Here is a 23,310-nt window from a genome sequence, read left to right on the forward strand (position 1 = left end):
CTTAGGGAGAAGGGGGGGGGGGGGGGGGCCTGCCCATGCAGCACATACAGCACAGACTTACTATCTTCACACTCCGGCGACCATCTAAAACCCCGTACCATCACATCACTACGAATCCAGGCCGCCAAGGGCTCTAGCATGAGGGAAAACAACAACGGGGACAGCGGGCACCCCTGTCTGGTGCCCCTCCTTAGAGTGAACTTTCGGGACGTGCAATTGTTGACTCTAACCTGCCTCTTGATGTCCGTATACAGCAGCCTCACCCTCCGTATAAATTTAGGGCTGAACACAGCTCTCACCAGAACATCAAAAAGATACTGCTATTCGATCGATGCGAATGCCATGGATGCATCGAGTGACAATATAACTGCATCCTCCTCCAGATACTCCCAACGCGCCATCACATTATTGAGCCGGCGGATGTTAAGGGCGGTGTTTCTCCCAGGCATGAAGCCAGACTGGTCCGGATGCACCAAAGAGGAAATCACCATTCCCAGCTGCGTGGCGAGGACTTTTGCCAAGATCTTTGCCTCAACATTTATCAGTGAGATCGGCCTGTAGGAGCGACAGTCGTACACCGGCTTTCCAGCCTAATGGATAACAACTATACTGGCTAGACGCTGGTCAGGCGGCAGAACTCCCTTCTCCCAGCTTTCCTGATACATGGCCCGCAGGTGAGGGACCACCTGAGAGGCCACAGCCTCAAGGAACTCCACAGGGGTATCGTTCGGCCCCATCGCCTTTCCAGACTTAATTTGGCCAATAGTCTTTTGGATTTCCTCATTTGATAGATCCGCATCTAACATATCGCTGTTCATTTCCGAAAGAGTCGGCACGTCGCTATCCGCCAGCAGCCGGCGTGAGTCCTCCTCTGTATATGCCATCGAGAGAGAATACACCTTCTTGAAGTGATCTGCAAACGCCTTTGCGTTATCGCCGGGGCGGTGCAGGACCTCACCACTGGGTAATGTTAGTCTGGGCACCCACCGCTCACCCTGTTCCCTCCTCTCCAGCCACGCTAGTGTCTTTCCTGCCCTGTCCCCAAGCTCATAAAGGATGTGTTGGGTAGCTGCCTGTTTGGCCAACATGTGTTCACGTGCTTTGAGCTTGTACTCTTCCTGCTTTAATTTCAAACTATGCAGTGCTTCCTCTGAGGGATTCAACACGTGAGCCGCCTCCAGCCCTCGGAGGGCTTCCTCCAGCTGTACCAAGATCCCACGCCTGTTAGCAATATATTTCACTTTCAACAACAAGGCATACCCCTTCTGGACCACTTTATACGCCTCCCATAGCATTTGCGCCGAGTCCACCGATCCTAGATTTTCTGCCAAGAAATACCCAGTTTGCACCCCGAGCTCCTCCTTGATATCTGGAATTTTTAACAGCCATGGGTTGATGACAATAGTACAACGCTGCTGCCTTTCCCCATGAGTGAACTCCACTCCCACTGGGGAGTGATCCAAAATACCCCGGGGATAAGTCCGGGGATGCCTGAAATTACCCACTGAAGCGGTGTATGGTAAAAAGTGGTCTATTCGGGAGAGGCTGCCATGCACACTGGAAAAATATGTAAAGGTGGAGTGCACTGTCTGGAGTTCCCGTCCCACATCCGAGAGGCCCAGTGCCGCGGTAAATTCCGCCATGAGCTCATTTGTCCTGGCCCCTTGCCTCTGTGGGTACCTATCAACTGTGTCGTTCATTGTCATGTTGTAGTCCCCACCCAGTATCGGAGTACCGTCAGGAAGTTTGGTCAATACCCGGCCTAATTCTATTAAGGCATCTCTACCCAGCGCTGGTGGCAGGTAAACAGAAACTACATTCAGGGCCCTCCCCTCCCCACTGGGCCTAAGCTACCGCAATCCCCCTCCCCCCATCCCCCCCTGGATCCGCCCACGTGTTGTGTACAATCAATGGTGTGCTTTTTCTAACCAGGATGCACGTGCCTCTAGATTCGGTGGCATAGTCAGCATGTACTAGGAGCCAGTATCCCCATCTATTAAGGGCCTTACTTTTATTGCCTACTAAGTGGGTTTCCTGCAATAGGACAAGACAGGGGACTGTCTCTTAAGGTACTGCTGGACGACACCTCTCTTTATTTTATCACCTAAGCCATTAACATTCAAAGAAAGGACAGAGAGCACTGATACCCGTTCAGCCCCCATCCCCCAGTACGTTAATACTCATAGCCCAATAGGTCAATAAGACATCGATCACTTCTTTACGCAACATGTAAATAAAAGCAGCCTTGCCACATCTGAGTCTGTCACATTGAAAAAGAACAAAAAAAACAGAACACAGCAACACAATACAGTTATTCTGGAACTCATCTCCGAAGCTCATACTCAACAGTCTATCCAATCCGTAGCATAGGAGTTCACCATAACTTTGAAAGCAGCAAAAAACTGCAAAACATTCCCCCCCCCGCACCCCCCCCACACCTGGTGCCCGTTTACACCCCCCTCCCTGCCTCCCTGCCTGTGGATAAAGAAACTACCCACCCCCAAACATGGCAGAGTGCCTCTTACCCCCCTGAAATGCTGAAAACGCAGAGGGAACCAACCCCCCTTTCCCGCAGATACACATCACAGTTATCTTATTTCTTAGCTATCCTCTATTAACAGCAACTACGCAATGTCCTATATCTTCAATATACCCATCAAATAATACCATATCATAAATCACCAAGTGTAGAAACAGTCTCCTATCGGTAAGTCTTTCCACCCCACCCCCCCACCCCCCCACCCCCGCCTCTGTGCCCCACTACTTGCGTATTCTTCCAGTTCCAGGCTCTTCAGTCCCACCGCCAGGGCTATCAGTCCTGCTCCTTCAGCTGACTATTCTCTGTAGCGGGATAATTGCTCGCCTCCTCCATTCGGACTCCTCTCTGTAGGCCAGATCTACTAGGGGGATTCCCTCCTTTGGCCTCCCACTGCTCCAGCCCTCCATCCAGTCCCAGACCTCCTCTGGTGAGTCAAAGAACTACGACTTGCCATCCGACTCCACTTGCAGCCGTGCCGGGAAGAACATCGCATATTTCACCTCCCGATCTCTCAGCTCCTTCTTCACCGCTTGGAAGCTTCTGCGTTGCGCCTGAACCTTGGCCCTGAAATCCGGGAAGAATGCCACCTCCTAGTTATCTATCTTCAGGGGAGGGCTGGGCCGTGAAGTCTGCAGTATTATATCCCTATCTCCATAGTTGAACACCCTGGCAATCGGGGGTCTTGGGGCTGCGCCCGGCTTTGGTCTACCACCCGGTACCCTGTGAGCTCTTTCTATAGAGAAGTAGTTGGACAAAGTCTTGGGCTTTAGATGTTTCATGATTAGCTCCTCCACATACAGATCCGCAGCCGGCCCTTCCATTCGTTCCGGAACCCCTAAAATTCTAATGTTATTACAGCGGGCTCGGCCGTCATAGTGATCTAGCTGTTGCAACATCTTTGCCTGCTTCTGTTGTATGTTGAGCACTTGTTTCTGGAGTTCTGATGTGTCCATCTGCAGGGCGCTCGTCACTATCTTAAGATCCTTAACTTTCTCATCCATTTTCTTAAAATCCGCTCTGCGTAGCGAGTCCACGCACCCCACCTATTGCCGCCATCACATGAAGAGTTGGCTCCGGTCCCGGTGCAGGGGCCACCGCCGCCCCATCCCTCTCCAATCGCGGTGATTCGCCTTTTTTCTCCTGTTTTAGACCATTCGAACTTCGCCAACTGTTTCTGGGCGTTAGCCTTTGGACCCTTCCCTCCTCTAGCCATGATTGCGGAGCCCCGAATCCTCGGACAAAATCAAAGGGCATCCTAGTGGATACAATCGCAACCAATTGAAGGAAACAACTAAGACAGTACTCAGCACTGGGAAGTGCTCCTTCCCGGGGTCCGACACTACGAGCAGGTCTACACTCCCGATGGTTGACCTCAGAAGTCAGTGGCCAGCCGCCCCTGCAATCAATTTAGGACTCTTTCGTCTCTTAGTCACAGCCCACTAGCAGACACTCTCCGTAGCGCTCCACAGCGTCAATGCCCCTGCTCCTCAAGGCTCATCATGGAGGGCCGACACAAACTACATCTGTCCAGGCTCGAGGCCAGGAGCCCGCCAAAGCAAAGTCCCAAACTCCGCGCACCACCCACACCACAGGTCCGCACACGTGATCTCCGCTGTAGTTACCACCAGGATATTTGAGTAGGGCAGTGCCCGTCACTCCAGGCTCCTGCCCGCAGGGCCCTCACATAGATCCAACGTTTCAGAGGAAACCCAACCAGGCTGTACACAATCGCCCACCTTTCCTCCTGGTGCAGCTGTCTTCACGCTCCTTTCCTCACTTCTCCACTGCCGAAGCACTGCACACAGTCCTGTAAACAGGCTGCACCCCCTACAGACAAGGTAACAGCCAACGCTCCTCTAGCCCACCTCCTGCAGCCAAGCCCCCCCCCCCCCACTTGGAGGAAAGTACAGGGCCTTCGTGGGGAGCCCAAGCGCCTCTACCTCCAGGCACAGGCTCACACCGTGTTAGGCCACAGTTCAGAGGCTGTAGCAGCCATAATACACCCACCTGCCAGCTGCCGAGCTGTCACAGTCTTCAGTATTTTTTGGCCTTTTCCGCCCGCCTGCCACAAGCCATGGGGCCAATGCGCCCGCTGAGGCCCTCTGCTGCCACTTCTCCTGGGCTGCTCTCACCTCACTGGGCCTCCGCAGGGCGCCCTCCCCGGGCCGCCGGTCGCAACTCGGTACTCCTCACCATGTAGGCCGCAAAGCCGGGACCTCCATTTCCAGGACGTCTGCCGGGTCCGCACACTCTCTCCTGCTGTGCCAAATGAAGCGTCGCAGACTCGCCAGCGCAGGTCTTGCGTCGCCTCCGTTGCTCACCGGACCCTACGCTGGTAGCGGAGCTCTCGGGGCAAGGTCACTGTCGCGCTCGGAGGGCGTCTCTCCTTACAGGCCGCACCACGGGTCCGCCATTTGGTCGACCATTTCCCCGCCGGAGCACTGCACAGCTCAGACGATCCTACAGGGAAAGATGCCGCGCCAGGGGTCCAAAAGTAGTACGGCGGGGTCAGGAACCAGAAACCCACCACCGTATTGCGTCGCTCAACCTCAGATGGCTCAGAATCAAGCAGGATAGCCGCTCGTTTAGGCAACGGCCATTTCCCATGGCTGCAAGCCCATAAGTGCAAGTTTTGCTACTGCCGTCTGAATTCTCTGGAGTCTCTCAAGCAGATATGTAGGGGACTCCAGTAGCAAGGTTTTACAATAGTCCAGGCGGCTCTTAATGATACTCCTTACTACTAAAGCTCTGGCCTGAGTCTGTAGTACCGGCAGTATCTTCCTCAGTTCTCTGATGAGAGTGTAGCAGCTCCCCACCAGCTTGTTGACATGAGACTCTAGGTTCAGCTTAACATTGAAGCTGACCCCCAGGTTTCGCGCAGTTCCCACGGGTACCAAAGGAGTTTCCGTTGTAATAGGCCAGAAGTTAATAGGAAGAACTGGCGGCACTCTACCCACTCCACAATGCAAGATCTGTGTTATCATTGTTGAATTGTAGTGAGTTGTCTCTCAACCAGTTTGTCATTTCCCTCATACAGGCATGGAAATTCTCCTGGGCCCCATCAGGGTTACCCTCCAAAGACTGAATCGGCTGGGTGTCATCAGCATAGTTCACCAGCCTAATGTTGAAGGATTTGATGATGCCTATCAGCGGCTGCAAGTAGGCATTGAATAGGATGGGGCTGATTGAGGACCCCTGAGGGTCCTCAATGCTTGATGTCAGCAAATTCCGTTTGGAAAGGGCGGAGTGCCACTGCCTGCTGTCTATCAGACAGATATGACTGAACCCAACGCAAGGCTGTTCCCACCACCCCCATTTCTTCCAGCCTAGCTAGGAGGATCGCATGATTAACAGTATCGAAAGCGGCAGACAGGTCTCGCAAGATTAAAATAGCTGATTGACCCCTGTCTGCACGCATTCGGAGGTTGTCCAGAACGGTTATCAGAGCAGTTTCTGTCCCATGACCTGGGCGGAACCCAAATTACTCCTCCTCCAGCTTGTTGTTAGCCTCCAGGAATTGGGAAAGCGATCTGCCCACCAGGCGCTCCATGATATTCACTGGGTATGGGAGAAGAGAGATGGGTCTATCGTTCTTCAGGTATTTAGGGTCTGCGGTTGGTTTTTTCAACAGGGGGGTTCTATTGCCTGTTTCCAACAACGTGGAACCAGCCCGCTGCCCAAGGATTGGTCGAACAGCTGGTGAAGAACCGGGAAGAATTCAGATCCAAGTTTTCTCCATATTTTATGGGGGGAGGGTCCAAAGGCGAGCCTGAGGAGACTCCTGAGGCCACCTTGATAAAATCCTCGTCAGAGGGCAGCGCAAAGTGGTCCAGGATAGCGTCCTGCTTCAATGGCATCGTCCCCCTGTCCCTAGCGTCCAAGCCTTTGGTATTTGTCTATCCTTCTGCGCTATGCTGTCTGATGGTGCCTCTACCTTCAGCCCTTCGACAATCTTGCTAATCTTCTCCAGAAAGAAGGAAGCAAAGTCGTCACATAACTCTTGTGTTGGTAAGATCTTATTTTTTTACACATTCAGGGCTAGCCAAGCTTTTTACTATTTTAAAGATACTTTTAGTACTGTTAGATGACTTAGAAATAATATTGGAGAAGTATTCTGTTTTGGCTGTGACAATAGCTTTTTTATTAATAGCTTATTTCTCCTTCCAAGTAAATATAAAAGAAAGGGAGGTCTTCTTATTAATCCAATTAGGGACAAGGAGATTTGAAGAGAAAGACTAGAGAGGTCCCAAGAAGGTTCAACTCTTGAGGAACCCTGACGTGTTTTACCCTGATAACTCACAATGCCAGTTCACTAGAAGCTTATACAGAATTACTAAATTTTAAACATATATTGAAAACATCATAATATCAGAAATCATAAAAATTACATAAGAAATACATGTGTGTGTGTGATTAAAAAACTGTTTATTACAAATCAAATAAAATCAATGTCATATAACATCAGTAGTACCGTACATACAAATAAAGGTTCGATTTTTGTTAAAAAAAGGGATTGCCTATATAAGTACATAGATAAAAATATATCATAAAAAGATCACAGTTGTTTAAAGTTGTCGACGCAGCGTTTCGGTGTGTAACGATACCACCTTCATCAGGACAGACAATTCTGTGAGTAATAGTTATCCCTCTCTTCTTAATTGGAGGTAGCTTAATCGGTATCTCTCGATTGCTGGAGGGTCTGGTCTGTTATTTCAGAGTCACATTTCTTTCTTTCTAGTTCACGAACTCAAGGATGGAAAGTGTTATTGCTGGAGGGGGGCCACCGAATTATTTAGAGATTTTCACCTCAAAGCAGGGTTCTATTGCCCTCAGTGCAGCGTCACTTGATTCTTTCAAGTCTGTTATCAACGCTCTGTGTCCTTCCACAGTGTCTATTATCAATTTGACCTTGTGTTCTTCAATCGGCCTCCCTGCTCCCCTCGCAGCTCCTCTCATCCGCAATCCGGAAGTGGTTGCCACTTCCGGATTGCGGATGAGAGGAGCTGCGAGGGCAATAGAACCCTGCTTTGAGGTGTCGCGTCGGGGGGGTCGGGTCGCGTCGAAGACCAAGGCTGTGCCTGCTGCACACGATCAGCCCGAGTCGACGCAAGATCGCAAGCATGCTGGTGATACATCGAAGCCAATCGGATTGAAGACGACATCAATCCCTAAGATGGTCGGTTCGTCTCTGGTGCTTCCACCACCAATTAAATACCGACTGCCACGACCGCTCGACTTAAACCGCTCAAGCCACAGAGGAGCGCCGAGACCTCCAAAAAGGTATCGGGACCTTCTAAATCTCAGCCCATTCCGGAGGAGGTAATGTTCCAGGCACCCTCGTATGACAATCAGTCGAAGCTCTACATCGACTCGGATTCTGGCAGACTCACGATTCACAAAAGGAAAATCGCTCCAGAACATCCTTCGGAGTCCTACAAAATCCCCCTGAAAAAGAAAAAGGACTCTGCAACCTCACCTGTTCTTTGAACCTGTTCAGTCCTATACACAACATGGTGCCGATTCTCCCACACACAGCGAAGAGGATGTGGGAGATGATTATAGTCATATGGGATTTATTTATCATGCTGACGCTGATCAAGGGGAATCTCAGCACTGGACTGACCCAGCTGACCCTGATGATCCCTACACTGCGCCTGACACTCAGTCCTATAGTGTCAAAACCTTGCCTACTGAAGACACAGCAGCTTTTAATGCCTTAATTGAAAGAGCGGCCCTCAACCACGATGTTGACATGCACGCAGAGCCAGTAGAGGAGGACTTTCTTTTCGATACTTTCTCCACCTCTGAAAGATCGGCAAAAACACTGCCTATGCTAAAGGGTGTCCTCAAACATGCTACTGACATTTTCAAGGAACCCGCAAGGGTTATAAACCCAAGGATTGAAAGAAAGTATAGGCCTGCGGACCCTATGTATATCAAAGGCCAACTCCCATTGAACTGCCTAGTGGTGGCTAATGCTCGCAAAAGAGCAAACTCTCAGACAAGTGGTGATGCTCCTCCTCCGGACAAAGAATCCAAAATCTTAGAAGCTTCTGGTAAACAGTTGGCAGCTCAAGCGGCTAATATTTGGAGGATCTCAAATACACAGGCCCTATTAGCAAGATTTGATCGGGCTCACTACGACACGCTAGAACAGCTGATGCAACACCTGCCTGATGCTTACAAAGAAGGAGCAGAAATGCTCATACAGGAAGGAAAGTTGATTTCAAATGCATCCATCAAGTGTGCACTTGATGCAGCAGACATGGCTGCTAGAGCCATCAACACTAGTGTAATGCTAAGACGTCATGCCTGGCTCCGCATCTCTGGTTTCAAACCAGAAATCCAAACAACTTTGCTCAATCAGCCAGTTAACCCTGACTTTCTCTTTGGCCCTGATGTAGACACTACCCTTAAGAAAATTAAGAAAGACACTGAGACAGCAAAATCCATGGGGGCTCTGCAGTCGCAGCAGTTCAGGGGCAGTTCCTTTCGTCGCTCCGGTAACTTGGGAGCTTCCAGAGGTCAGGCATTACAGCAAGCCCAATACAACAAGGGCAGCAAGCAGACCACCTACAAGAATAACAGGGGTGGATATCGTGCACCAAAGGCAGAGGACGTGGAAATAACAATGCCAGTGCCTCCGCCACCAATAAACAGTGACGTCTTGTCACTGCCCCCGACCATATAACACCGGTCGGGGGAAGACTCCAGCATTTCCTACCAGTCTGGGAAGGCATTACCACAGACAGGTGGGTGAGACAACTTATCCAATACGGCTATTGTCTAGAACTAACCTCCACTCCTCACAACATACCCCCAAGGCACCGTCCTATGTCCGCAGAGCACACGCACTTATTGCAGCAAGAAGTACTCGGCATGCTGCAAAAAGGAGCTATAGAACTCATGCCTTTAGAACAGCAAGGTACAGGGGTGTACTCACTGTACTTCTTAATCCCAAAAAAAGACTGTTCCCTGCGGCCCATTATAGACCTCAGACCCCTAAACCAGTACATACTATCAGAACACTTCCATATGTTCACTTTACAGCAAGTTCTACCATTGCTCAGGCAAGGGGACTTCCTAGCAACACTAGACCTGAAGGATGCCTATTTTCACATTCCCATTCACCCAGGTCACAGGAAGTATCTCAGGTTCACAGTCAACAACCAGCATTACCAGTTCAAGGTCCTGCCTTTCGGGGTCACTACAGCCCCCAGAGTGTTCACAAAGTGCTTGGCGACAGTGGCTGCACACCTTCGGAGACAACACATCCATGTCTATCCCTACCTGAACGACTGGCTCGTTCAAGCAAAGTCAGCCCAGCAATGTGCCAGCCACATGTCCCGCACAATTCACCTCCTACACAGTCTAGGATTTTCACTAAATTTTCCAAAATCATGCCTTCAGCCCGCACATGTACAACAGTACCTAGGGGCAACGATAAACACTGTCACAGCGACAGCGCAGCCAAACTCAGCCAGAGTCAACAGCATGCAGTTGCTAATCCAGGAATTCAGACCCCAACACCTGCTCTCAGCGCAAGTGTTCATGCAACTGATAGGTATGATGGCCTCCTGCATCTTCATCGTCCCACACGCAAGGCTGCACATGCGTCCCCTCCAGGAGTGCTTAGCACGACAGTGGAACCAGGCTCGTGGACATCTAAAAGACCTAGTGTTGGTGACCAGTCGTGCTTACAACTCTCTGCATTGGTGGAACACACAAAACCCCCGCCCAGCAGACCCGGCAGCAAGAAAGCCCCTTGGTTCACCGACGAACTCAAGAGCTCCAAGAAGAACTGCCGAGCCCTCGAGAAAGTCTGGAGAAGGGAACCTACACCGGACAACAGGACCTCCTTCAAGCTCGCCACCCGGAAGCACCACCAGCTGATCCGCGCCGCCAAGAAAACAGCATTCAAGAAACGGCTGGACAACAACGCACACAACTGCAAGGAACTCTTCAACATCGTGAAAGAGCTCTCCAACCCCAGCTCAGGAAACAACGACATCACCCCATCGCAAGACCTCTGCAACTCCCTCGCTTCATACTTCCACAACAAGATCGCAGACATACACAACAGCTTCAACAACCATCCAACGCACACCATGACCGAACAATCACCCCCCACCACCACCCTCCACGCCTGGACCCCGATCAGCACCGAAGACACCATCCGCACGATGAACTCCATCCACTCCGGATCACCGACCGACCCCTGCCCTCACCACGTCTTCAACAAGGCCGACGCTGTCATCGCACCCCACCTGCGAGACATCATCAACACATCCTTCGACACCGCCACCTTCCCTGAGAGCTGGAAACACGCCGAACTCAGCGCTCTACTCAAGAAACCAACAGCGGACCCCACCGAACTCAAGAACTACCGCCCCATCTCGCTCCTCCCGTTTCCAGCCAAAGTCATCGAGAAGACCGTCAACAAGCAGATGGCCGCCTTCCTCGAGACGAACGGATCCCTCGACCCCTCACAGTCCGGCTTCCGAGCCAATCACAGCACCGAGACCGCCCTCATCGCCGCCACCGATGACATCCGAGCCCTGATGGACAATGGAGAAACAGCAGCCCTCATCCTCCTAGACCTCTCCGCGGCCTTCGACACGGTCTGCCACCGCACCCTAGTACAGCGCCTCAGCAACATCGGAATCCAGGACAAGGCGCTGGAATGGATCATCTCCTTCCTCGACGGAAGAACACAGAGAGTCCGCCTACCACCATACAAGTCAGAGGCCTCCGAAGTCATCTGCGGCGTCCCTCAAGGATCATCTCTGAGCCCCACTCTCTTCAACGTCTACATGAGCCCCCTCGCGGCCATCGTACGCAAACACAACCTCAGCATTATCTCCTACGCCGACGACACCCAGCTGATCCTCTCCCTGACCAACGACCCCGCCTCCGCCAGAGCCAACCTGCACGAAGGGATGAGAGAGGTAGCCGAGTGGATGACGACCAGCCGCCTGAAACTGAACTCGGACAAGACGGAGGTCCTCATCCTGGGCTCTTCCCCCTCCGCCTGGGACGACTCCTGGTGGCCTCCCGCCCTGGGCACCGCACCCAAACCGACAGACCATGCACGCAACCTGGGCTTCATCCTGGACTCCTCCCTCTCCATGACCAGACAAGTCAACAACGTCTCCTCGGCGTGCTTCAACATCCTACGCATGCTACGGAAGATTTTCCGGTGGATCCCCACCGAGACCAGGAAGACCGTCACCCAGGCCCTCGTCACCAGCCGACTGGACTACGGCAACGCCCTCTACGCCGGTACCACCGCCAAGCTCCAGAAGAGACTCCAGCGGATCCAGAACGCCTCAGCCAGACTCATCCTCGACATCCCACGAACCAGCCACATCACCGGACATCTAAGAGACCTTCACTGGCTCCCCGTCAACAAAAGAATCACCTTCCGCCTCCTCACCCACGCACACAAAGCCCTACACGACCAAGGCCCGAGCTACCTCAACAGCCGGATCAACTTCTACGCACCCAAACGCCACCTCCGATCAGCCAACCACGCCCTCGCCGCCGTCCCCCGCATCCGAAGAGCGACTACAGGAGGAAGGTCCTTCTCCTACCTGGCCGCCAAGACCTGGAACTCCCTCCCGACCGACCTGCGCCTGACCCAAGACCACCTCTCCTTCAGGAAGAAGCTGAAGACCTGGCTGTTCGAGCAGTAGCGGCACCCCCCCCCCCCCCCCACCCCCCCACCCCCCAGCGCCTTGAGACCCTACGGGTATGTAGCGCGCTTTACAAGTGTCACTGATTGATTGATTGAACCTTTGCAGGGGACGACCGTTCCAAGAGCCTGTACCACAGGTAGTGCTGACGACTGACGCGTCTCTCCAGGGCTGGGGAGCGCATGTCCTCCATTATACAGTGCAGGGACTATGGACGACACAGCAGCAAAAGATGCACATCAACCTGCTGGAGCTGATGGCAATCTTCATGGCAATGAAAGCCTTCAAATTACACTTGTGCAACACAGTCGTGCTGATCCGGACAGACAACATGACTGCCATGTATTACATCCAGAAGCAGGGAGGGACACACACTCCACAATTGTCTCATCTAGCCCAGAGCATGTGGAAGTGGGCCATTCAAAGAAACATGTTCGTCATGGCGGAACAACTCCCAGGCAAAGACAACCAGATGGCGGACCTGCTCAGCAGGCACAGCCATCAGATGCACGAGTGGGAGATACACCCCTCAGTGCTCCAACCATATTTCCAGCAGTGGGGTCTTCCAGAGATTGACCTATGCGTTACACAGGAAAACGCAAAATGCCGAACCTTTGCCGCCAGGTTCCTACACCCGCAGTCTCAGGGCAATGCGATATGGATGAACTGGTCAGGCAGATTTGCGTACGCTTTTCCTCCAGCACCACTCATACCGCTAGTGGCACGCAAGCTGAGACAACACTCCATGACGCTCATCCTGGTTGCTCCAACGTGGGCATGGCAGGCCTGGTACACCACGTTCCTAGAACTCTCAGTGGTGCCCCACGAAAGGCTGCGCCTCACGCCCAGTATCCTCACTCCGAGCCATGGAGACATTCAGCACCCAGATCCACAACAGTTGAGCCTTGCGATATGGCTCCTGAGGTCATAGAGTTTGGTTATCTCAACCTACCCCCTGACTGTATGAACATCATCAAGGAGGCAAGGCGACCTACAACTAGGGCATGTTATGCAGCCAAATGGAAACGGTTTGTCATTTACTGTTCCAATAATGACATTAATCCGCTGGATGCGTCCACACAAAACATCATATGCTATTTGTTGCATCTCTACAGATGCAATCTAGCGTATAGTTCCATCAGGATACACCTGGCCGCTATGCGCACTGTAGTCCAGGGGAGGAGCCACCTATCTCGTGATACTTCGAAGACTCTTCCAGGACAACAATGTGCAATCATCCAGACCCAACACTAAGCGGCGAACTATGCACAGATATGAATGTCAGCAGCCCTACATGCCAAGAACAGATGCATACTGGTAATTAGCATATTCCTTACTAATCTGCATCTGTGGCAAAAGTGTGTGAGCCATATGCTGTTACCCTATGATAGGGCGTTCAAGTATTCAGAGCAGTAATAACCTATTTTCCTTGGCATGCCATTTTTCAAATAGTTATCATAGATCGAAATGTCTCAAAAAATGATCTCTGTCGCTTATCAACACATGGCTCTGCCCAGCGACAGTTCTTTCACATTCCAAAAGCAGTAACATTAAAATGTAAAACTGTACATCTTTTTTTAAAAACGTGTACGTTCATGCCTTCTTTTAAACAAAGCAACAGCTTTTATTTGTAGTGGCGCGATTAGTAAAGTAAAAATGAGTGCAAATGTACAAGGTAAATATCTTTTGTTTAAAAGAAACACGTTAACATTCGTATTTTTAGTTGATGTTACTACTGAAAGTGTTAATGTGCTTTCTTGTTTTTATTGTTTGTAGTCTAACGGAGACCAAGCCGAAGAAAATGCAAATAATACATTTGAAAAGCTTTTTAATGTCCTGGAAGATCGGAAGTCTTATGTTCTAAAATCAATTCAAAGTTCCAAGGCCTCGAGATTGGATAAACTGCAACATCAAATTGAGGAGTACCAGGGTCTATTAGAAAATAATGGCCTTGTTGGTTACGCACAGGAAGTGCTGAAAGAAACCGATCAGTCTTGCTTCGTGCAAACAGCAAAGCAGCTCCATGACAGGTATCTCTTCATGTTTGTGTGATATAACATTTTGTGCTTTTGCGCATACGGCATTGTGTAACAAGTGAACATTTTCTTATGTATAATAAAATACTTTCGTGAAAGAAACGGGCAATAATGATTGGAACTTCTTTGATAAGCAAACACAAAGAAGCAAACTGAAATAACTTGCAAAGTAGACCTGAAACTTTGGTGAGAGATGTTTATAAGAGGCTAGTAAAGGTCTGTGGGGTCACTTTAAGCAGTAGTCTCAGACGAAGTTTTTTTTTTTTTTGGCTTGGAAACTGTATAAAAATGTACCATCAAAATAAAGCATTGTATGACTGGCATTTGATACACTTAATTTTAATTGCTCCTGTTTAGCTCTGGAAACCAAGAGCTTAGCAAACAAAACTGTTTTAAGCAGTGTTGGAATCTTAAACCAAATCCTAATTTAACTTGATTTAAGCATGGGCAAAAAAATAGTATTCTGTGTCTAGGCCAGTGTCTACTATGCTTACATAAAGTATTCTAATTACTTCTGAGGTTAGCAGGCTGTGCTGATTTGACACAAACCAATTTCACTACCATGCTTTCCGCTGGATGGTGGCTCTGTTCTAAAAGATGCATTTTATCCATACAAAAGCCAAAATAGTTGTAGCTAGCTCATCTTACTGGAGTAGCTCTGGAAACAGCTAATAACCACCCTGCGGTATCAGCCACCCAGCCATAAATGTTGTTACTATGGGTTAAAGGAGAGGAAGAATAAGAAAGCGCGGTCACCCACATTGTTTCCCAGATTTAGTTGGATATAGTTGGTGCATACCAAGTATTCTATCTTTGTTTTCTTCGTGTATTTGTTTTGCAGTATTTCCATCCATAATGGGGCTCAATTGATGCCTTTCTTTCGGACGGGAAAGTACTTTGAGTAGATTGATTTGCCTTTCTTGCTTGAAATTGCTAGTTCCATTCCTTGCGTTAAAAGAATTATGTGTATTTGTAATAATAAGAAGCATGGAGGGTTACCATTTTATTTAGATTAAATTATAATGACATATTGTCACCAAGCCTTAAAATATTTGGCCGTGCTAACAAGCATAGGCTCAACATATAAATACTCCAGCTCACCTTCCAAGGAATCCATACGCCATGGTATGGCTTGTTACATTAAATGAAATGGGATTTTGCATTTCTTTCGCAGAATGGTATGTATAAATTATTTCTGCTTGAACCAGATTTATTAACTAGCCAAAACCTCTAGACAAATCTGGTACACAGTCAAGAGCCAACTTTTTCTAAATACACTGTGAATGATGTTTATCTTTCCTTGGAGAAATGCAGTCTAAATTGTGATTTGATCCAGATAGCACAAAATATCCACACTTGGAGCTGCCATTGTCTTTTGATTAAGAATATCTTAGTAATGTGTGCATTTCATCATAGAAATATTGTTAGTAGAATGTAACTGGCTTCCTTCCTTGTGTAACCCACACTGTTGAGGGTAATGGATCTTCCAAGGCATTCCAGGTGATTGGCTATTGTGTTAGAGACCGGGACCCACAACAGGATATATAGTTAAGAATGGCTTTGCTATGCTTTGGCATCGTCAAAGATGATGATTTCAACACCATGGTACCGTCTTTAGTAATGACATTTAGGATATCATTTAGGGGTCGAGTAGGATTGCAAAATAAATGTCATTACTATTTTTTAAAGTAAAGTATAGGCAAAGGAACCCATGCTCAATATTTTCTAGACAAAATTAATAAGATTCTACGCAGGAAATTGGGCAGTGATCTTCTAGGCCGGCAAGGTCTGTTATTTTTTCACTCAAGCAGAGAGGATCTCAGAACCACTGGCTCATACGTTTAGTCCTTGTATGTTTTTTTGGAGAGACTGAGCTTTACCCCCTTAAAATGTGTTTTGCTTTTTTATTAGTAGCATTTTTTTACTCTTTGAATTTGAGCCTGTTTAAAAATTGTTTGAATTGTTGTTGGAAGATGAACAAGGAATATCTTGTTTTCCTCTTTTTGATAACCACATAATCTTTGTGAAGCCGTGAAATGTAAAACTGTGAGGGAAAGTGACAAAGGCATTTGCATGCTGCGTTGGGCCCCTTTGTCAAGCCACCAACAGGCAGATATTCATCCAGACCATCGTATATGGCACAAAACGTTAAAGAATAGAAAGCCTGAATCTCCGACTCCCTCAGGAAACTGTGTTATCAAAGTATTTCCTTTTTTGCTCCACACCCCACACATCTTGTCGAGCACAATTAATTCTTTATCAAAAAGTCCACATTAATATTCATTAAAAAAACAAATAGTCCCACTTGGATGTTGTATTCCGGGATGTTTTAAAATGTAGGAAAATTTCTCCAAATAAAGCACAAAACTATCTTCCTATACATAAGCAACAGTTACATTTTTTATATTTTTTAAAACCCTACATGAGAACGCGAAAATAAAGCATTACTGAATCCAAGTGACCACACCCCAAGTGGCACCTTTGCTGCTCATAATAGCTTTTTGCATCTTTTCCTCCTAAATGGGGAAAAGGTAAATTCATCATTGGATCCCAGTCTTTTGCTATCTGGATGTTGTAAAATAGACATCAAAGGTTTAGTTATGTCCTGATTAGGGTCACTTTCGGAAAGTCTTACAGAAGCTACACTGTAAGCATTCCTACGCGTTCTGGTCTCCTTTCTTAAAAGTTTATGGTGCTGTTCATTCACACTTGCCAGAGATGCCGAAAGAGCTCTTTTGAGCATCTTATTTAATTACGTGCTAAGAAATGTTTTATTGTGTACTATACCGTGATGCCAAATACTGTGTGAAGTCCGTGCATTGCAACAAACGCCTAGAGGCGCTGCTGAATTTTGCCCAGCCTGCTGGCAGACTCTTGCAGGATTACCACCCACCACCACCACCACCATGATTACCACCCACCACCACCACCATCACCACCACATCCATCACCACGTCCACCACCACCACCACGTCCACAATCACCACCTCCACCACATCCACCACCACCACCACGTCCACCAGGATTACCACCCACCACCACCATGATTACCACCCACCACCATCACCACCACATCCATCACCACGTCCACCACCACCACCACGTCCACAATCACCACCTCTACCACATCCACCACCACCACCACCACCACGTCCACCACAACCACACCGACCACCACCTCCACCACCACCGCCATATCAACCACCACTGCCACTGCCACATCCACCCCCACGTCCACCACCACAATCACCACCACAGCCACCACCACCACATTAACCACCACTATATCCACCACCACCATGTCCTCCACCACCACGTCCACCACCACCACATTCACCACCACATTCACCACATTCACCACCACATCCACCACCATGTCCACGACCACCACCACGTCCACCACCACCACATCCACCACCACTATGTCCTCCATCGCCACCACATCCACCACCACATCCACCATGTCATCCACCACGTCCACGACCACCACCACAATGTCCACCACCACATCCCCCACCACTACGTCCACCACAACTACGTCCACCACCACTACTTCCACCACCACCATGTCCACAAACACCACGGCCACCACCACCATGTCCACTACCACCACCACCACGTCCACCACCACCACCATGTCCACCACATCCACCACCACGTCCACCACCACCACCACGTCCATCACTAACACCACCATGTCTACCACCACCACGTCCACCACCACCATGTCCACCATGTCCACCACCACCACGTCCACCACCACATCATCCACCATCACCACCACGTCCATCACCACCATGTCCTCAACCACCACGTCCACCACCACCACACCCACCATGTCTACGTCCACCACCACTATGTCCACCACCACCATGTCCACCACCACCACAACATCCACCACCACCACAACATCCACCACCACCACAACATCCCCCACCACCACGTCCACCACCACCACGTCCACCACCACCATGTCCACCACCACACCCACCACACCATGTCCACCATGACTTCCACCACCACCACTTCCACCACCACACCCACCACCACCACATCCACCATCACATCCACCACAACTTTCCATCACCACTACATCCTCCACCACCACCATACCCAGCATACCCACCACCACAACATCCACCACCACCACTCCCACCTCGACCACCACCACATCCACCACCACCACGTCCACAATCACCACCACTACATACACCACCTCTACATCCACCACCACTATGTCCACCACCATGTCCACCACCACCACGTCCACCACCACACCCACCACACCATGTCCACCATGACATCCACCACCACGTCCACCACCACACCCACCACCACCACATCCACCATCACATCCACCACATCCACCACCACTGTCCTATCACCACTACATCCTCCACCACCACCATACCCAGCATACACACCACCACAACATCCACCACCACCACCACTCCCACCTCGACCACCACCAAATCCACCACATCCACCACCACCACGTCCACAATCACCACCACACCCACCACCACTACATACACCACCACTACATCCACCACCACTATGTCCACCACCATCACGTCCAACACCACCACCAGCACATCCACCACCACCACATCCACCCCACCACATCCACCACCACATCCACCACCAATCTACCACCACTACGTCCACCACCACCACGTCAACCCCCACCATGTCCACCACCACACCCACCTCCACCACACCCACCTCCACCGCGTCCACCGCCACCACCACCACCACCGCTACCACCACCACATCCACCACCACCACGTCCACCATCACCATGTCAGCCACCATGTCCACCACGTCCACCACCACCACGTCCATCACCACCACTTCCATCACGTCCATCACCACCACGTCCATCACCACCATGTCCACAACCACCACGTCCACCACACCCACCACCATCACACCCACCACCACGTCCACCACCACGTCCACCACCACATCCACCATGACCACCACATCCACCACCACTACGTCCACCACGTCCACCCCCACAACATCCACCACCACCACGTCCACCACCAACTCCACCACGTCCACCACCACCAAGTCCACAATCATCCTCTCCACCACCACCTCCACCACCGCTACGTCCACCACCACGCCCTCCACCACCACGCCCTCCACCACCACGCCCTCCACCACCACATCCAGCACCACCACCACCACATCCACCACCACCACATCCGCCACCACCACATCCGCCACCACTACGTCCACCACCACTGCGTCCACCACTACCATGTCCACCACCACACTCACCACCACGTCCACCACCACCACATCCACCACCACTATGTCCACCACCACCATGTCCACCACGTCCACCACCACGTCCACCACCACATCATCCACCATCACCACCACGTCCATCACCACCATGTCCATCACCACCATGTCCATCACCACCATGTCCTCATACTACCACGTCCACCACCACCACACCCACCACGTCTACGTCCACCACCACTATGTCCACCACCACTATGTCCACCACCACCATGTCCACCACCACCATGTCCACCACCACCACAACATCCACCACCACCACCACATCCACGACCACGTCCACCACCACCACATCCACCACCACCACGTCCACCACCACCACGTCCACCACCACACCCACCACACCATGTCCACCATGACATCCACCACCACCACGTCCACCACCACACCCACCACCACATCCACCATCACCACATCCACCATCACATCCACCACCACTGTCCATCACCACTACATCCACCACCACCATGTCCACCACCACCATACCCAGCATACCCACCACCACAACATCCACCACCACCACTCCCACCTCGACCACCACCACATCCACCACCACCACGTCCACAATCACCACCACACCCACCACCACTACATACACCACCACTACATCCACCACCACTATGTCCACCACCATCACGTCCAACACCACCACCACCACATCCACCCCACCACGTCCACCACCACATCCACCACCAATCCACCACCACTACGTCCACCACCACCACGTCAACCCCCGCCATGTCCATCACCACACCCACATCCACCACACCCACCTCCACCACACCCACCTCCACCACGGCCACCACGGCCCTCACCATCACCACGTCCACCATCACCATGTCAGCCACCATGTCCACCACGTCCACCACCACCACGTCCATCACCACCACTTCCATCACGTCCATCACCACCACGTTCATCACCACCATGTCCACAACCACCACGTCCACCACACCCACCACCATCACACCCACCACCACGTCCACCACCACATCCACCACAACCACCACATCCACCACCACTACGTCTACCACGTCCACCCCCACAACATCCACCACCACCACGTCCACCACCACCACGTCCACCACCACCACCAACTCCACCACGTCCACCACCACCAAGTCCACAATCATCCTCTCCACCACCACCACCACCACCTCCACCACCACCTCCACCACCATGCCCTCCACCATGCCCTCCACCACCATGCCCTCCACCACCACGCCCACCACCACCACATCCACCACCACCACATCCAGCACCACCACATCCACCACCACTACGTCCACCACCACCACATCCGCCACCACTACGTCCACCACCACTACGTCCACCACCACTACGTCCACCACCACTACGTCCACCACCACTGCGTCCACCACCACTGCGTCCACCACTACTGCGTCCACCACCACTGCGTCCACCACTACTGCGTCCACCACCACTGCGTCCACCACTACCATGTCCACCACCACGTTCACCACCACCACGTCCACCATCACATCCACCACATCCACCACCACATCCACCACCACTACATCCACCACCACTACATCCACCACCACCATGTCCACCACCACCAGATCTACCACCACCACACCCAGTCCAAGCACATTCACCACCACCACATTCACCACCACCACATTCACCACCACCATATTCACCACCACCACATTCACCACCACCACATTCACCACCACCACATTCACCACCACCACCACATCCACAATCGCCACCTCCACCAACACTTCCACCACCACTACCACCACCACATCCACCACCACGTCCACAATCACAACCACATCCACCTCCACCACCACATCTACCACCACTACGTCCACCACCCACCACCACTACCATGTCTACAACTACTACCACCACATCCGGCATCACCACGTCAACAACCACCACCACGTCCACCTCCACCACCCCGTCCACCACCCCGTCCACCTCCACCACCCCGTCCACCACCACCACACCCAGCACCTCCACCACCATTGCCACCACATCCACCACCACCACATCCACCACCACATCCACCACCATGTCCACAACCACCACCTCCACCACCACCACATCCACCACAACGTCCACCACCACTATATCCACCACGTCCACCACCACCACCACGTCCACCACCACGTCCACCACCACTACGTCCACCACCACCACTACGTCCACCACCACTACGTCCACCACCACCACCACGTCTACCACCACATCGTCCACCACCACCACAACATCCACCACAACATCCACTACGTCCACCACCATGTCCACCACCACCACCATGTCCACCACATCCACCACCACTACGTCCACCACGTCCACCACCCCCATGTCCACCACCACACCCACCACCACTATGTCCACCACCACTACATCCACCAACACCATGTCCACCATACCCACCACCACAACATCCACCACCTCCACCATGTCCACTACTACCACCACCACATCCACCACCACGGCCACCACCACCATGTCCACAATCACCACCTCCACCAACACCTCCACCAACACCTCCACCAACACCTCCACCTCCACCACCACTTGCACCACCACCTCCACCTCCACCACCACCACCACCACCACCACCACCACCACGTCCACCACCACGTCCACCACCACCATGCTCGAGGCATGTGGGCTGCTGAATTCATATCTGTGCATAGATCGCCGCCTAGTGTTGGGTCCGGATGATTGCACATTGTTGTCCTGGAAGAGTCTTCGAAGTATCACGAGATAGGTGGCTCCTCCCCTGGACTACAGTGCACATGGGCATCGACTTTATCCTCAGATTGTTTTTTTCCGCCATTGGGTTCGGATGTCTTTAATTCCCTCTTGTCGGAATCGATAGAAAAACTTTCTTAAGACCAAAAGGTCTTTAGGCTATACGTCGGTATTGTCTTGCGGTCGGCTTTACTTCTTCCAGCTCGGCTCCGAGCCGGTTTTCTGTACTTCCGCGTGCTCTCGGCGCGAAAGGCCTAGTCGACGCTCCTGACTATCGACCATCCATCATGGACCGAAGTCCATTCAAAAGATGTCCGGTCTGTAACTCGAAGTACCCCCACATCGACGTCCACCCGGTGTGCAACAAGTGTCTGTCGCCGGACCACGATGAGGCCAAGTGTATGGCCCGTTCACGCTTCAGGTCCAAGAAGACACTCCAGCTTCGACGTGCTGCGCGCCTGGAGGCCCAGCAATCTGCTTCGGCGCCTGCGGACATTTTCGATGCTGGGGATGTCGAAGAAGACTATATCCAGGACGTCTCGGAATCAAACCCCGCGTCGGACGTCGAAGAAGACTACGACGATGATGCTGAGGTGTTCGAAAGCGAAGAAGTCGTCGAGGAGGTAGGAGACGACGACGGGGCCCTCGGTGCCATGAAGGATAGCTCGGACGAGGAGCTTCCTCAAACTGACTCTGGGGCCGTGCCTTTTCATAAGGCCCAGGTCGAGGGATCGCCTTCGGGCCTTTCCCAAGACCTCGATATAGGTTCCACGGCCCCGCCTTCGGGCCCGGCCACGGACATTGTTGCCGAGCCACTCCCTGGTAAAACGAAACCGAAAGTGAAACCTACGGTCTCGACGCCAGCTACTGCGCAGGTGCAGACATCGAAACCGAAAGTGCGCACCCCTTTGGTCGGCTCAATGACTTCGTAGGCTTCGGCGCCAAAGAAGCCGAAGATGGCTGTCGAGCCGAAAGGCCACGTCAAGGG

The 23,310-nt window shown here is 51.5% G+C and overlaps 1 protein-coding gene across 2 annotated transcripts in view; it reads left to right on the forward strand.

The window, feature by feature from the left end:
- The window catches only part of TRIM36 (tripartite motif containing 36), a 589,030-nt gene that overhangs the window by 418,456 nt on the left and 147,264 nt on the right, over positions 1-23,310 (forward strand). For both annotated transcript variants that reach the window (XM_086961040.1, XM_086961041.1), the window contains exon 6: positions 14,011-14,264. In XM_086961040.1, coding sequence (XP_086817166.1) covers positions 14,011-14,264 — 254 coding nt within the window. The remainder of the gene's footprint in view (positions 1-14,010; positions 14,265-23,310) is intronic.

This window comes from Lissotriton vulgaris, chromosome 3_1 (genome assembly GCF_964263255.1).
Source record: "Lissotriton vulgaris chromosome 3_1, aLisVul1.2, whole genome shotgun sequence".
NCBI lineage: Eukaryota > Metazoa > Chordata > Amphibia > Caudata > Salamandridae > Lissotriton > Lissotriton vulgaris.